The sequence below is a fragment of the Cryptomeria japonica genome, chromosome 8, assembly GCF_030272615.1.
Source record: "Cryptomeria japonica chromosome 8, Sugi_1.0, whole genome shotgun sequence".
Lineage (NCBI taxonomy): Eukaryota > Viridiplantae > Streptophyta > Pinopsida > Cupressales > Cupressaceae > Cryptomeria > Cryptomeria japonica.
Genome location: NC_081412.1, coordinates 399,181,538 through 399,198,554, shown reverse-complemented (window position 1 = coordinate 399,198,554; position 17,017 = coordinate 399,181,538). Strand labels below are relative to the sequence as shown.

General features: G+C 34.2%; 1 protein-coding gene across 1 annotated transcript; it reads right to left on the bottom strand.

Annotated features, from left to right (window-relative positions):
* Window positions 1-5,139: 5,139 nt before the first annotated feature.
* On the bottom strand, window positions 5,140-15,338 carry LOC131079444 (uncharacterized). The gene is made up of 4 exons (XM_058017399.2): window positions 14,900-15,338; window positions 14,277-14,462; window positions 7,972-8,142; window positions 5,140-5,542 (listed from the first exon to the last, which is right to left on the bottom strand). Exons 1-4 carry the CDS (start codon window positions 15,176-15,178, stop codon window positions 5,426-5,428), a joined length of 753 nt encoding a protein of 250 aa, XP_057873382.2. The 5' UTR covers window positions 15,179-15,338; the 3' UTR covers window positions 5,140-5,425.
* Window positions 15,339-17,017: the final 1,679 nt, after the last annotated feature.

The window sequence follows — 17,017 nt, the reverse complement described above, 5'->3', positions numbered from 1 at the left end:
AAATAGACCAAATGACTAAGTTACGACCTTTCAAGATTAGTTGCTAACATCAAAACTCTAATAAATAGGGGAGTCAAATTGGAGGAAGGGATTGATGATGTCATTTTATATTCAATAGTTGAAAAAATTAAAAAAAATTGTTGGAATATTCCCTCAACTACCCATAGATTCCAAAATTTATTCTATAAAAAATCATTGATTTAGCATCAAAACTATTATTTTGAAGAAAACTACCTTCACATGGTTGAGAGCAGTTTTGAGTAGTTGATTCACTATTTTAAGTGTATCATATAAATTAATTTTAAAAAAATAAAATAATATATTTAATTTTTTTATGATCATATTAGTGCACCAACTTGCACAACAATGACATCGATGTAATATTTTTTGTTGTATAGGGAATATTCTCTACAATAGTATTCGTATAGTCGACGGCAAATTTATTTTGGTGCATCAAGGAAAAGTGCTCCAAATTTGATGAATTGTTAGTTGATCCTTAGGTTCTTGGATCATTTGGACATAATGACAATGTCATATTTGATTAAAAATTCTCCAAAAAATTGTAACTACCTACTAGGTTTAACAACCACCTTCCAACTTCAAACCCTTGTAGTTTTGGCCTCACATGTCCAAGATTTGGACAAATCAAAAGAATAAAATGAATTATATGGACACCTTGAACTCGATAGTGAGCTCAGATTTGCACCAACATACTCAAGTATGATATTGCAATGTAAATACACAAAGTGGAACCCCCTAGAATCCGGTACCTATCATTTTTTATTTATTCTCTAGATCATCATACAATAGAAAAGTATGCTCAAATTTCAAGATAAAGAAACATTTGCACTCAAGATATTCTTAAATACTAGCTAAAGGCACTCAACAAGATCTAATACCATATAATGTTTGACTATGGAGATAGCTACCTAGGATATAGAGGCCTATTGAAAAGTATAAAAAAATGAGGCATATGAAAAAAAACAAATTATATTATGTGATGTCCCCATCTATGACCTAATAATGATTAGCAATTATGTGATCAATGGTGACAACCTTGATAGAATCCTCAATTAGATAGAAGTTAAAAGAAAACAATTTGTATGTAATACTAATAGTTAGTTGTATATTTATATCAATTGTAGCATAGAGACATCGTGAAAAATTGTCTCATTCTATAAGACTTCACAATTTTCCTATAAAGCTTCCAAGTAAAACATAAAAGATTCTATAACATCTATCATACAAAGGAAAAATGATGAAAATGAGGAGTAAAATGAGGAGTAACATATTCCCCCATCATCATCAAGACAACACGAAAGCAACTTGATTTGCATGGATATAACAACTCTTAAATATCAGTTCCATTCTGATCATACATGGAGACAACTTCTTATCAACATCACCCATATAGCATCCATTCCCATTTATCAGTGTCAAAGGAGGGCCAAAAGAATATTAAGGAAAGAGTAATATATAGGGGAAGTCGGCAATCTATAGAGTCCAAGTATATGATCATACTAGTTAAAGCACCAACTAAATTGATCAACAATGTGTATCGATTGAAGAAAGACTAAAAAAGATAAACATAATATCCAAAGAATATCAATTAGCATATGATCATACTAGTTAAAGCACCAACTAAATTGACCAACAATGAGTATCGATTGAAGAAAGACTAAGAAAGATAAATATAATATCCAAAGAATATCAATTAGCATTATCAAATGCCACCAAGAATAATATATGTTGGAGTTTGAGTAAGCAAATATTGATTAAGGGAACTAACCCTTCCATTGGTTAGTTATTCACATAATGATTGTATTAAGCAAGCATCTGATTACATGAAATTATATAAACATGTGATCCGAGGGATGCGATTAGACAAACAAAAAATCATTAATCCTTGTTTATGAAAGAAGGCGATTAAGGGAGGCACTTATTCACATCTAAAGAATGTAACCATTCGAGTTTGCATGATACACAATGAAGATCGATTCCATTCTCCCAAACATCATTGGATTTTATTTTTATTTCTTATTTGTATCTCATAAATATCCAAACCACAGTGGACAGTCCTCCCTTGTGCCCTAAAAGTCGTGCATCAATTTCTATTTCATCCTAAATAAACACAGGAGAGCATTATTATCTAAAGCAAATTTGGGGGAAAAGTGAAGAGAATAGAGAGATTTGTGCTTATATGGGTTTGGGCTGTAGAAAAATATGAGAGATTGTAATCCACAGAGACCTGGACGTATTTGTTGCAGGTCATAATGACGGCTGCACAGACATCGTCTACCAAAGACATTATGACACGGGTAGGCCAAATTCCAGAATCATCCTGTAATTGAATAAATGTTTATTAAGTGGGCGCAGAGGAAAATTATTTCTAGGGTTAATCAGGGAATTGGATTTCAAAACATACATACCACAAGACGAGGAGGTACTTTGAATGTGCAGAGGGTGCGGCCTTCTTGCAGTTGATCGATTTGCAGGCCTCTGAAAACGAAGTCTTCGTAAATGTTGGAGGAATCAAGGGATATGGGTGCTTCTCTTGTATTTATCTACTTTATATTCTCAATTTTTTGGAGGGATTGAAGCCATTTGTTTACCCTTTCGCAGGGATTTCGATCCTTCATTGTTAGCAGGATTAGCTGCAGTTAGTGGTAAATAAATTCAAAGTGCTTACAGTAAAGCAGGTTTGACTGTAGGAGCTTAAAAGGCCCTGGTCATTGTGAATGTTTAGGTGAAAGGGGTCCATTAAGTTCATGCATGTGCTTAAATTTGTAGTAGGACAATTGATTTTATGCAAACTTATTGTAAGAGCTTAAACGGGTTTAGTGGTAGTGATAAGGAAATGGTTATGGCCCCACAATGCACTGGTCTTATAGTGTATTACCACAATGCACCGGTCTCATAGTGTATTTTATATCAGACTTATAAAATATACCATTGGGGTTCGTGCATTCTGGTGGCCCCATAGATGACGTCATGGTGATAACAAGTGGGTTTGACGTGGTGATAATAATGAGCAGGTTTGACATTTAGGGGAAGGGTTCCATTAAGTTCATGTATCCACTTTTCTAATGGATGGCTTCTTTTCTGACCATTCTTTGGGATAGCAAGGGATTGGAAAAGGGGATGGCTATATAAGAAATAAGGAGAAAATTAAAATATATAGAAAAATTTCATATATTCTTATGATAATATTGATAAAGCATTTATCATATACATTATAAATCCTTAATACATAGCATGTGTTGAATTAAGAGTTCATATGAGAGTCAAACAAATTAGCAAATATCAAAACTTAATTGCTTTCATAATCCATTGTCAATATACATGTGATTTAAAAAATAGCACACAGGTTAAAACGAAATGCTAAAAGACTATAAATTCAACTACAATATGAAAATACAAAAACAAAGAATATTTCATTTCATTTCCTTCTCATTCTAGGTTGAGTTGGGGTTTGGGAGTTATTGGCATGTGAATCTGGTTTTCTTTATCCAACATGGATAAAGAAATTTTTTAGGATTCTCTATATTTCTGAAAATGTTTTTTTAATGGGATGGCCAACTGTCCCTGAGATGGTTGGGGGACATCACAAACATCCCTGCCAATCCTCTGGATAACTCACCATCCCCTTTTGTTTTCTAGGACGTCCCCTAGATTCTGTGACGTCCCATGTTTTTTCAAAATTTGGGTACATTCCCCATCCTCAAAATTTTGTGCCGTCCCATGTTTTTTCAAAATTTGGGTACATTCCCCGTCCTCGAAACATTTGTTTTGGGTACATTCCCCCGTCCTCGAAACATTTCTGAAACAAGGATGCCTCACAAAATGCTGGGGACACGTCCCCAGATTTTCTTGGAAATATCTTATTAAATTGTGAATAGAGATAATAAGGTGAATTTTGGAAGCTAGATTTATCAATATGATTTATTTGTAGAACAAGCATGTAACAACTATGCATCAGCCCTTGATTAAAAAGAGGTTTTGCCTCAGCTATTTGTACGTCATGCAAGCTAGGCCATATGATTTGAGGTTTGACAGATTTGGGTTTACCCTCTTAACTATGTTCATATTATTTTAGTGTTTGAGTTCCGTTAATTTTCAGAATTTAGGGTTTCTATCCTAGTACTTTCTGTTCAAGCTATATTGACAGCTTATAGCCATTAATACAATTCTTTATAGCATGTAATTGTATATAATTTGCCTCCATTAAAAGTTTAAAACACATTGAATGCTGCAATTTCATGTGCTCACTCCATGACCCAATTTAGTGTGTTCCCCCAGATCGATCCTGTGATTTGGATAAGTTGCACCTGCATATATGGTAGTTGTGAGACTGTTTGACGAACTTACATCTCTGGTTATCATTTCCATAGGCTCCCTTATGTTGAATTACAGCTAGTTGCTCGAGCAGTCATAAAGCTGGTGACCTGTCTGCTGGCAATGGCTACTTCTTGACTGCCTGCATGATTACAACCACATTCACTGTTCTACAGCATCTGCAGTCATTATTGAACTTCTAGTTAGAACTTGCAACTGTACTTATGTATTTTTAAGTTAAACAAGTCAATAACGCATTTGTGGAATACATGAGTGTTGCACTTAACACAAAGCCATTCATAGTGCGTGGTTATCTTTGTATCTTATTTGATGGATTGTACTAGGAAATTGGAAGTTTAACTCCTTGTCAAGCGAATCAGCATCTCACGAATTCACAATATTAAACAATATCTACATAAGTGGGTGGACTAACTTTTTGAATAGTTGCCGACTGTTACAAGAATTGATACGTGCATTATGTGTATGTGTGCAATCTAAGGAACCAGCAAAAATACTTGGCCATTTGTGTAGCAAGAATATTTACTAATCCTACATTAAGTTAGTCACAAATCAGGCTGTATCAGAACACAATGCAGTTTGATTTGAGTCAGAGACCTAATACATCATGCTCTTTCTTCATTTCAGACGGGAACTTTATTAAATTTAAAATCTTGTCTCCATAGCACTTGGGATTTCTTTTCAGTTAACAAGACACAATAGTGTATATACATTTCCATTTATCAACAGTGATTACTACTGCTCCTGAATATGCAGTTACATGCAGACGTCATAGACTTCTAATCATTAAGAACCTCAAAAATACACTCATCGGATTGAACTATATTTGATGTTAGAATACCAAATGTCCAAATACAATGCTATCTCCATGCCACAAGTACAAAAGAGGAAAAAGAAATTGGAACAAATGAACATAGCTTCTTAAAGCTAGTTTCTACAAAGATATTTCTATCCATGTTGCAGAGTTCAATATTGCCAAAAACTCTGATTTCAAAAATTTTACATGAGCAGATGCCAACATACAACCACATACATAGGACGGATGAAAATTGTAAATCTGCCTAAATACTGCTCACTTCTCTATCATTATTCTCTTGTCCATGATTGGCAGTGGCATGGGCTGTTGAGCCTCATGTGGATGATTAGGCCCTTTGTAAACTTTCAAATGTGTGAAAAGTCGTCTACCCAGCTGCAAATAAAACAAAAAAAACATAATAAACGTATGTAACATAAAGGCTACATTGCATTTCATAAAAGCAATTAAATAAATGATTAATAGTAATACATTGTCACATAACTGTAGATAGAGAGCACCACAGAATCCACTAGTGTACTTTGAATATGGGGTTTACTCATTTCAATCCTAGGGCTAAATCTGTAAAACAGAGATTAAAACAGGTAATATTTAAATATGGACAGAGGCGAAGGTGGGATATAATACCTTTCCAAGATAAGTGTCATGTCTGTAAACAAACATTTTAGTAAGTCTAATAATGACAGTGAATCATTTGACGACTCTTATTATGGACAACACTGTAACCTATACAAATGCTGAGATTGTATCCAGGAATTTGAGAAAATTTAGATCAGATTGAAAGGAACAAGAGGAAAAACAAGAAGCTTATGTGAACCTCGACCCACAAAGAAGAAAATGTGAATATCACACCAATTTGTCAGTGTTGAAAAGGCCCACATTCCATCGGTCAGATATAAATATTGAGTCTCAGCACAATGTCAATAAAAATAATATGCATTATATGGAGTCATGCACCCTGTACCGATATACTTGTATTGATGAGCTAAGTCACAAGGTTCGAATTCAAATTCGAGTTCGGCAACCATAAATTTGGATGAAGTTCAGCAAGGGTAAAAATTCGGAAAAAAAAAATCGGCATTTAATTTGCCTTATATAAATTTATTTATTTTAAAATATATGTAATATATCCACAATGCCAAAAAGAATGGAGTCATGTGCAGAAAGATTGAAGTCACATGGCGCAGCAGAAATGCAGCTCATCTTTTTCCGTGCCACTCTCAAACAATCAGCTCCCATCATTTTTAGGAGTCAAACTCACTCTTCTGTGTTTATAGTGAAGTTGAGCAAAGGTTTATAGAAAAAAATAGTCAAAAACCCTAAAATCTGTGTTTCAAAACCCTAAAAAAAGCTTTCTGAAAATATTTTTTAATCAAAACCATGTCTGCATTTCCATACAAACATCAAGAAAAATATCAACAAATTTTATGGAAATGTTTGAAGTTTGCCCAAATTTGAATTTCATTCACAAAATTCAGCAAACTATGTGCCACAGCTGATAAGCACTTTGTGTAACATGGCTTCACTATTAATCTTTCATATCATAATTTTTCTATCAAATCTGCTGATAGAGGCATTTTGAATGCCACATCTCATGCCAATGATGTAATTGTCAATGCTAGTGCCCTACATCTTATTAATGAACTCAAAAATCAGTAATTACAAGACTTTGACATATAGCTTCTTCATCACTACTAGGGTATTAAACATAATAAAAGTATCATGACACTTTTCTTGTAGTCCAAGAATGCACAAAACTTGTAGCAAAGATCAACATGTAGGATTGCAAGTAAATTCCAACTCCAATGGACACAGATCCCAGGTTTAAGGAGCAAACATATAATCAACCAATTGATGGACAACTCTATAAATACTTCCATGTAGTACATCTAAATTGCAGAACTAGGCATAAAGTCAGTTATGCAGCCAGTAGGTGGCAAAAACAACTCTCAGGTGATTATACAAACCACGCTTTGAGGAAATTATCCAGATTGGCTAGTGAATGGGGTCCTAAGTGAAGCCAGCAATTTGTCCAGGAACTTTGATGGCTTTTCAATGCGTGTACTGCTTTCATTAAGGTAACAGAGCACCACATTGCCTAGCCAATCATAGCATTGATATGCCAACCTTGAAGGCAGCCCAAGACCAACTAGCTCAGCTAACCTTGAAATCATTGTTATGAGGTCAATGTCCCCATCATATTCTAAACCTCAGCATTTCTAGCATTTACTAATGTTTCATACAACCCTGGATGTTTATGTTATAATTTATGAGAGAAGACCTTGCTGCTGTTGGGGGTTAATACATTGAATGGCAAGAAACAAATGTATACCTACCTTGGGGAGTTGTGATCAACCAAAGGGCTTGGGATAGCCGAGGCTCTTTTCCTGCTGTGGTGACTTGTGTACATGTGTCAGCTGAGGGGTCACTTAACCCTAGTTTTCTTCAGATTTCGTTGTGTTTTAAAGGCACTATAACATATGCTTTTCTGTCATGTGGTTTCAGGTTAGAAAGGCCAGTCCTATGATATTTTGTAAGAGGAATCAGAAGAATTTGAAACATGTATAAATTTCGTATTGCTAAAAATTAATTGCAACTACTGTAACCTCTTCTTTGTCTTCAGAAGATTTTAGGACTTTAAAACTTAGAAGATTCTAGAGAAGTCCTGAATTTCCATACAATTTGAGAAACACCTCCAACATAAGAATTGTTCAGAAATTTTTCGTGTTTAGTTAGTTTATGGTCTCCACTTCAAAAAGAATGTATAAAAAAGTCAAAAACAATGAAAAAGAATCAAGACATACACGTCCTTTAGGAAGCATGCCCCTGACTGCATGTTCAATAATACGCTCTGGAATTCTCTTTTGCAGGCAATCAAAGGTTTCCTCCTTTAACCCACCAGGTCTACCCGAGTACCTCTTATACACCTTTTGATTCCTCTTATTTCCTGTAACAGCTACATTTTCTGCATTCACCTGTTAGCATTGCATTTTCATAACCATTAATATGCAAACATTCAAGAAATTATAATGGTTTACCTCTGATGTTTAATAACGCATGTTGATACTGTAAGCAGTAAACACAGAAATTCATGGCTATTATAGACCAGAGAATACCAAATAAACTTGAAAGTACTTGGGAAGTTATTAAAATATAACAAACTATGATTATAATACTTGCATAATGCACTCTTGATGACCAAAACTTCAAATTAAAAGTACTGAATTGGATTAGAAAGGAAATCAGAAACAATTAATCTGTAAAGAGAGTTTACATTCACAATAAACAACATTTTTGTTGACAAATAACAGATTAACAATTTCCATTCTACAGACTAATATCATGTTCAAAATATCGCTACTTCATAAATGAAAGGAATTTGGAGAAATGGTACCATTTAAGGGAAGGAAATATTATCAAACTAGAATAGAGGTTTAAACCACATCAGAAATGAATATGTGAAAAGAATAAGGGAAGTGTCTATAATGAAAACTAGAAGCAATTTAATAAAGCATGTAGACCAAAGTCATATAGCAATACATCCCCAATCATCTACAACAAAATCCACTGAGCTGAAATAGGACATTATATTGTTCCACAGCGGTACAGACGAAGTCCAGAGGGGTTCTGCAACATTTTCTCTACAAGATGTAAAGACAAGGTCTCCTGAAAAGGGGAAAGAAAAAAGTGGCTACAAACTATTGAAATCAGAAGTATAGCTTTTAACCATAAGAAAATTTTGATGGTAAGTAGAAAATTTTAAAAAGATTACAAATGGTACGTTTTTGTCTCATTTATGATTATATCATTCAAGTTTTTTGATATGCAGTCAGATTTATTCGTTTCAAAACCTACCCATGTCATTCAAATTTTTTTACCTTCTATTTTAGCAGTTTTTTACTTAATATTTATATGGTGAAGGGTTTTTCCCATATTTCAATATGTACAGTATAACACAATTTAGTCTAGCAGTAAGCTTGCCAGTTGACTTTGCTCCTGTCTTATAAAAATCAAATAGATTTTTAGCTGTGATAATGTTCAAAAATCATTCACTGTTGGTATGATAAAGGCCCAGGCATTTGTAATGAAACCTTGCTCATGGTTACTTGTTATTTGGACTGCCATGGTTGAACTAGGACTGAAAATTAATTAATTTTCTCGAGTCAGGTTTGTGAAAATAGTTCACACAGATTAATTGCACCATTGAGAACTGTGCCAAAATCCTAAACTAAGTTGCACATGGGTGCACATGCACATCAACTGCAAGCGTAAATCAAGTGCAAATATGGCAGGCTCCCTATATGCATAAATGCTAAAAATTATGAATAAGAACAAGAAACTTTGAAAAAGCAACGTTGCAAACCAGTTCAATGATTTTTATTTTTTGATAAAAAAGAATTATAATACTTGAGCACAGAAGCAAAATTCCCAGGTAGATAACAACAGGGCCATAACAAGGGACTAGAAACTAAAGAGCACAGCCAAGACAACAGACAACACGTCTATACAGACTTAAGACTCTAAGAGTAATGATTTTTCATATATTGGATTTAAGAGTACTGATTTTTCATATATTGTTTCTTATAAATATAGATGTGAAGGGCTACATATTTTCATTTATTGTTTCTTCTAAATATAGAAGTGAAGGGCTACATATTTTTAGTTTACCAGGTGGACATGAGAACATTGCTGCTTTGCCTTTGAGGATTTCAAGAACTGGAGTATCTTCCATCATACAGGGAAGAGCTCTTGTTTCAACCAGAAGCCTCTTCAATTGGAGCCCTGGGATTGACATTCCATTTCTGCAAGGGCAGAGGGTAGTTAGGCAAAGTGAGGTTCTTGCAGTGGTGACTAGTTTAGAGCAACCTGTTGCTTCTTGTGCTGTATCACTTTAGCAAGCTCTCTTCTATCTTTATCATTGGTCAGGAGTTACTCAATAAATTCTGTACACACCTAAAATTGTCATGTCTAATTAAATAAATATTAAATAAATATCTTTATTTATTTAATTATCTAAGCCTAATTCTTCTATTAATTAAATAAATCCTTATTTATTTAATTAATTCATTTATCCTTTTCTAGCCTTATTTCTCATTTAAATAAATACATTTATTTATTTAAATTATCTTTTTTTTAAATTAAATAAATATCTTATTTATTTAATTGATCCCACTTCTTCTATTAATTAAATAAATTTTTATTTATTTAATTAATTCATTATCCTTTTCTACCTATGACACATGTCATTCATCCCTTAATTCATACACTACCTACCTTTTCATTATTTTCTTATTTTCTTTACCTACCCTTTAATCATAGCCGACCATTTATCTTTTACATCTCTCAATCTTATCCCTCCATTTCATATAGTGTCTTCTATATAAGGAGATGCTTCCTTCATTATCAAACCCTAACTCAATTGCACAATCGACTACACTACGCCTTTTGCACTTTCATATGCGATCCTACTTGCAACCACATTTTCATTCTTTGTTGAGCTCTTGTGCACATAAAATCTGAGAGCAAATATATCAAACAAGATCAATGGAGATAGGAAGAATGGAGATTCAAACCCTTTTGGACATGTGATGGTATAATCTTTGTGATTTCATTCGATTTGCATTGTCTTAGGTAATCTTCATATGTTATGGTGGATCTTTGTTGTTGTTAGGCTGGGGTTTTGTGGTTGAATTCATTTAGTCTTTCAATATTGTTGTTTCCATTTTCACCATATACATTTTGGCACGCCCGGTGGGACTCTTGTCCCTTTTGCATTTAACATCTTTTGTTGCAAATTTTGTGTTTTGAAGTTGCAGATCTAACATTTCCGACAACATTTTGATATTTTCGCGTCTGCGTACTTTCGGATCGCGTTTTTTATTTTCTACCGCATCTGCGACATCTGGAATCGCGTCTGTGTCCTCGACAGTATTTTATTTTTCTGTAGATTCCGAGGTCGCGCCTATGTTCCCTAGTCGCATTTGTGGAGTTTTCAGGCGCGTCTGTGTCCAGGAGCCGCGTCTGTGTTCTGGAACCGCGTCTGTGTCGGCTTTACGCGCGTCTGCAAAATTGTATAGCGTTTGTGTTTCTGATAACTGCTTCTGTGTGAATTTGTTACAGATTCAATCATCATAGGAGATTTTGGTAGCTCTTTTGCAGAAGCTATTGGCAGTCCACTCGTTTATTTAACCAATTTTGAATTGCCATCTTGTTGTCCCTTAAAGCATTGCACATTAGTTACAAGCAAGTTAATGCATCTTTGTTGAGCAGCTTATTCTTCATATTTTGCCTCTAGAGCCTTGGAGAGTCCTTGCAAGCTGTGATTGATGTTAGCCAGAATGATATAAATGGGCATTGATATCATGGGGGTTTGTGATAGCATTGACACTCTGGGTGGAGGAAGCACGAGTGTCCTCCTTCCAATAGAGAAAAAGTATTTTTTACCTTGATAGCAATAAACAATTTACTAGTGATTTTCAAGGTTCATTGTTCATTACTTCATAAATTGTCACAAATTCAATCATCAGAAATCAACAAATACTCATCCGGTATTGAATATTGAACAAAAATATGGATGCTGATATCTAAAGTAAAAACACATTCCAAATTCAATACATTTGTAATTCAACTTACAGGGGTTTTGGGAACTGTTTTTGGAAGAGCATTAACTACTAAAATCACAATCCCAAAAAATCAAACACCAAATGATGAAATTCTACAGTGGTATAGTGTCTTTTCTTATGATAGCTTTGAGATTTACTGAGGAGCACAACTTCTCAAACCTCCATATAACCCGCTAACTCCAAAAATGACAATGAACATAGGCACAAAAAAGCCCACCAAAACATGGTAAAATTCTAGCTTTGAAATCCTATCCAGAAAATCAACATCCTAGACCCTAAAAATATTGCTACAGCGGGGTCATGAACACCTAGAAATTTTCAACCAGTGCATACAGAGAAATTCTTTTCTTGAATATTTTAACACTACATTGTCTCATATGCAGGTCAGCATGAATCAACTTAAGACTTTGAGTTCTTGGCCCAAAAAACTGGCTAGAAATTTATAAAGCAAGCTATGCCCAATAATGCAACCAAGCATAGACATAGAAGATACCAAAATAATTCCATCCTAAAGGTGTGTAGCTACAAACCACACTCAGATACCACTTTGTCATTGCCCAACTTCCATCACCTACAAAGGGGCAAATCTCTCCATAAAATTTGACACAAAAAATATCAAGCTCTCAATCTAATTATTCATTTGCAACTGTTATGTGCCATTCTAATGAAAATTATATGCCATAACCAAGCTAATATGATTCAGAATAATTTATTTCCACTAGAGATATCAATAAGATATTAATATATTTGCAATAAACTAAATAGGCTCTTGGCCACAAGATATAAACTGATAAGCTATGAAACAGAAATTTTATGGATTCAATATATTGCAAACATAAGCATTCAGTAGTGTTATCAGTGACTCTAGTTTCCACTACTCAATTACCTAAGTCACAAGATTTAACATTATCCCTCTGCCTTCAAACAGATTAATGCCACAGAAATGCCAATGAGAAAGCATTGTGCTTAAGAATGCCTGAATAAGAACCTTTCTGCTAGACAAGCAATTTACCTTTCTGAAACTAATCCAACCAAGGGTTTTTTATTGATGGCAACAAAAGAAAGAGGGACGCATACTCTCAAACCACTACAACCAGTTTCCTTGCCTTCATCTCCAGCTAAATGGTTTCCATGACTGTAGATTGTCAATTATCATAGAACTCCCCACAGCGTCTGCATCAAATAATTTCTTCTCTTCCAAAAGTTAATAGCCAAACAACACCCAATCCTAACCTCAAGTTAGTGAATATATGGGAGAAGCCAAGTTGACCAAAGTAAGTAGAGAAGTTAATGCACACTACCAAATCTATCTGACTGTAGTAGAAGCAAATGTGACACGAATATTGGATTACACCTAGAAAAAATATGAGGTTCCATTTTCAAATGTTACCCTTATTAAATGCATTTGAGTGAGCTCATTTGCTAATGGAGATTTCCCCTCTCACCATTTACTCAATTTACTTCATTTTCATATCAAGGCTCCCTTAGTAGACCCAAACCAACCTAACCTACATATTCACGATTAATCAGACCTGGCCTTTTCACATTACATCTTCCGTTAAAAATGAATAAGAAAAAATAAAGTAAGCTAAAATATAATGCCATTTACTACATAGAAGAGTGAATGTTATACCAGATGGAAGCTTTGCATTTGTTATCCCATTTCACAAAACCAGGATGTTATTACAAAATACTATTTAACATAATGTTTACATGATTTTAAGTCCAGTAGACATGACTAGGTGGTAAAGACGGAGCATTACCACGATGAAACCCAAACTTCAATTCCACTAGAAACCATGGGTATACTCCTGAAGACTAATGCAGTGAAAGGAAACTGCACACCATGAGTGCTAGGGGACCAAGCATCCATTTGTATCCCACGGACCAAAGAGACAGTAAAACCTCATTGACCAATTTTGGAAAAAAAGCACAGCTTTAAAAACATTTAACAATATCAAAATGGAGATACTTTTTCTTTTGTAAAGAGAGTTCACAATGAACTCATAGAAGATATACTGTTAGGACATACAGTTTCCACAGTTCATGAAATTGAGTAGAAGCTTCTAGAAAAAAATGTCTACAGAATTTTGCATTAACATTTTAGATCACATCCTGTGATCCATCATGAGGATGTAATAAGATCTACAATTTTTTCTTTGATATTTGCATACAAATATACAGACACATTAGAAAAAGAAAAGGAAGTACACTAACAAATGAATCATTCCATAAACCTAATGACATACTATAACAAGAAAAGAAACATGATTGTAATTGTAAGCAAGAAAATGCTTTGATTCTTTAGAAAACTAGCTGCCTTTAAAAATTCACAAAAAGTAAGAGACTAGGCAATGAAACTTGATAGTAAAAAAGAATGCTGCAACCTTTACCTCCAAGGTACCTCTTATATTTCTAATTATTATTCAATGAAAGTATTTATGGTGTAATTATTGGCACTGAAAAGCACACATGCTGACACATACCACGACAACATATGCTCCCATGTCTACACTTGGAGTATAGGTTGGTAGATTCTTTCCTCGAATATGTATAGCTATGGTTGAAGCTAGCCTTCCAAGGACTTTGTCAGTGGCATCAACAATATACCACGTTTTTTTGATATTTTCATGATCAGCTGCCTTTGGATACCAAGTTTTCTTCGAGATAACCTACACAGAAAAGCAATGTACAATCATAAAGGCAACCAAAAGAAATAATCTGGCATTCTGCATCCATTGGAGATCGATAATCTGATAAAACATTGGTAATTCTCTAGTTCATTAGATTCGAATAAACAGTACTTTTCTTCAAGAAAGTCTGGAACTAATTTATCCATCTGTCTATCCTTAAAAACAAACAATTATTCCATTGGCTCAGCCAAACATATTTAGTTTTCTCAGATAGCAGAAATAAGAGAAGAACTGCAAGCCATTTAAAGCTCCGACAAGAACTGGGTTTGTATCGTGTGCAATAACCACAAATGAAATCACCAAAAACATTTTCTATCGTTCTTAGAATACAATTAAAATCACAAAAAAATTGCAAAATAAGCAGTTAAAAGCAAAGAAGTACAGAAATTTGGAAGGGAAAATCAGATTCAACTTACAGGGCCAAGCTTTTCGATTTCTTCAAATATCTTGCGGTACTCTTCAGGAATGTAATCGTCTTCGACGCCTGGTGCTTGCATTGTTTTTATTAAGCTTTGGGATGCTTTTGTTGCTATCCTGTCTCTCGTGACATGAATTTCCCTTTCTGCGAAAGATTTGAATTTTGGGGAAATGTGAGATAAAGAACATGTGGGTAGTTTCGAAATTGACAGGGATGAATTTAATCTTCGAGTGCAGGGTGTGGATGCAGTAGAACAGGGACTCGCCATGGCCAACATTTTTGTTTCGAGTTGCCTTCCTTGTAACAGTTCGCCCCGCACTCACATCTCCTTTGGTGATAGCTAAATGGGCAAAACCATATAGTTCAGAGTTATGCAGAGTTAACTATAGTATGTAACCTGTGCTATATGCAAAAGGATAAGGTTTAATTTGAAAAAATATGTGCAAGGGAAATAAAACCTTTTGCTAGGATTAATATACGCTAATCAAATAAAATGCATATAATTCAACCTCTTCAAAATTAATGCTAAGTTGGAGTATTAGATAAACTAAAGTTAATATCAATTTAAGAAATTAATGTGATGGATAATGATATATAGTTATAAAAATGTTATTGAAGATATTTATGATATAGGTATTAAAATTGTTGTTCTAGAACATATAAATAGCAAGTCTTCATTTAACCTTTGTCTTGTATTCTATATAAAATTGTGATTATTTTTTAGTTGAGTAGAAAATTCTAGGTTGTTTTTATAGGTGTGGAACTATTATTTGGTCCATGGATGTAATCCTACAAGTTACACATAGACTAGCTTTGTGATCATGATAAAGATCGGTGAGCAACAAGCAAGGTTGCAAATGTCATAAATGATTATTCTTTGTTTCTTTTAGTGCAACGATCAAAGTACTCTTGTAATAAATGCTCCTTTTATATGAATGATCATTCAACAAATGCTTGATGTGCTTGATTGATAAATGAATGTGCATTGAATGCCTTTAAATACAAGTCCATGGCAATGAGTCACACCATATGTGTACTAATTTGACTAATGATGAACAAGAAATGGGTGAGCGTCTGCCAAGATTTGAATTTGAAATTTAGAAACTAGAGGTCAAATATATGTGTTTGAGATCAATCTTGGGCCTAGAATTTGACCCAGATAAGGGAATGTAATAATATTAAGGTGGGAAATGAATGTTCAAATGTCGAGTATGCAACAAATCTAAAATATATGGGAGTACATGTAGGTATGGTTAGATATGTGGGAATGTGTGTAAATATAGATAGGAGAAGGATTAGGGAAGAAGCTCAAGTTCAGACAAGATTGTGTCATTTATCAATATGTAATTAGATCAAGGCATTCTCTCAAAATGGGCCAAGAATATATGGGAATTGGCATGGGTATACAAATTTCACTATTATTACCACCACTTTGGGGTGCATGTGAATCCTTAAATGATCATGCAACTCAAATTAATTAACCAATGACAAGTATGCATAAAAATAAAGTATTAGACTTAAAAAGGATATCAAGTCCATATAAAGTAATGGACCCCACACAATATCATCATGTGTTCATTGTCTTATGTCTCATAGATGAAATAGACATAAAATACAAGCTTGCTTAACTATCTAGGAAATCAAAAAGCATGCAAATGAGAAGGGTTAGGGTTAGAAAATTATGCCTATATAAAGTTAATATGGCATGTTGTTATAGGACATATCAAAGCCTACCACCCTATATGGTAAATCTTCATCTAGACATAATGGTGAATCTATGTGTAGCATCTTTCATTACCTAAAAGCTTAATAATAAGAATGATGGTGATAATAGATGTCTCATGTAATTGGGAGAGGAGGGGCAAATATTAACTGAAATGTAAATGTAACCATGCAACTCTTGTAAAGTAATAATTGTAATAAGTGTGTTGTGTATAATGAGCAAGTAACCTGTCTATAATTATAAGTCATGAAGATCGTGTGGGTTGGAGATGCATCTCGAATTATAAGGTTGCATGTAGCATGGGAAAATGAAAATGGTGATGTGGCCCTTAATGTCCAAGAACACTTGTGTAGATACAAAGAGAGATAGGATGATCATATGCCCCCAATGTGA

What these genes read in the sequence shown, in the direction of transcription:
- LOC131079444 (XM_058017399.2), bottom strand. Translation starts at nt 15,178, where the DNA reads ATGTTGGCCATGGCGAGTCCCTGTTCTACTGCATCCACACCCTGCACT. An exon ending in AAATCGAAAAGCTTGGCCCT is followed by an intron (nt 14,463 to 14,899) that starts GTAAGTTGAATC and finishes TTTTCTGTGTAG; the next exon opens with GTTATCTCGAAGAAAACTTG. An exon ending in GCATGCTTCCTAAAGGACGT is followed by an intron (nt 5,543 to 7,971) that starts GTATGTCTTGAT and finishes TTTTATTTGCAG; the next exon opens with CTGGGTAGACGACTTTTCAC.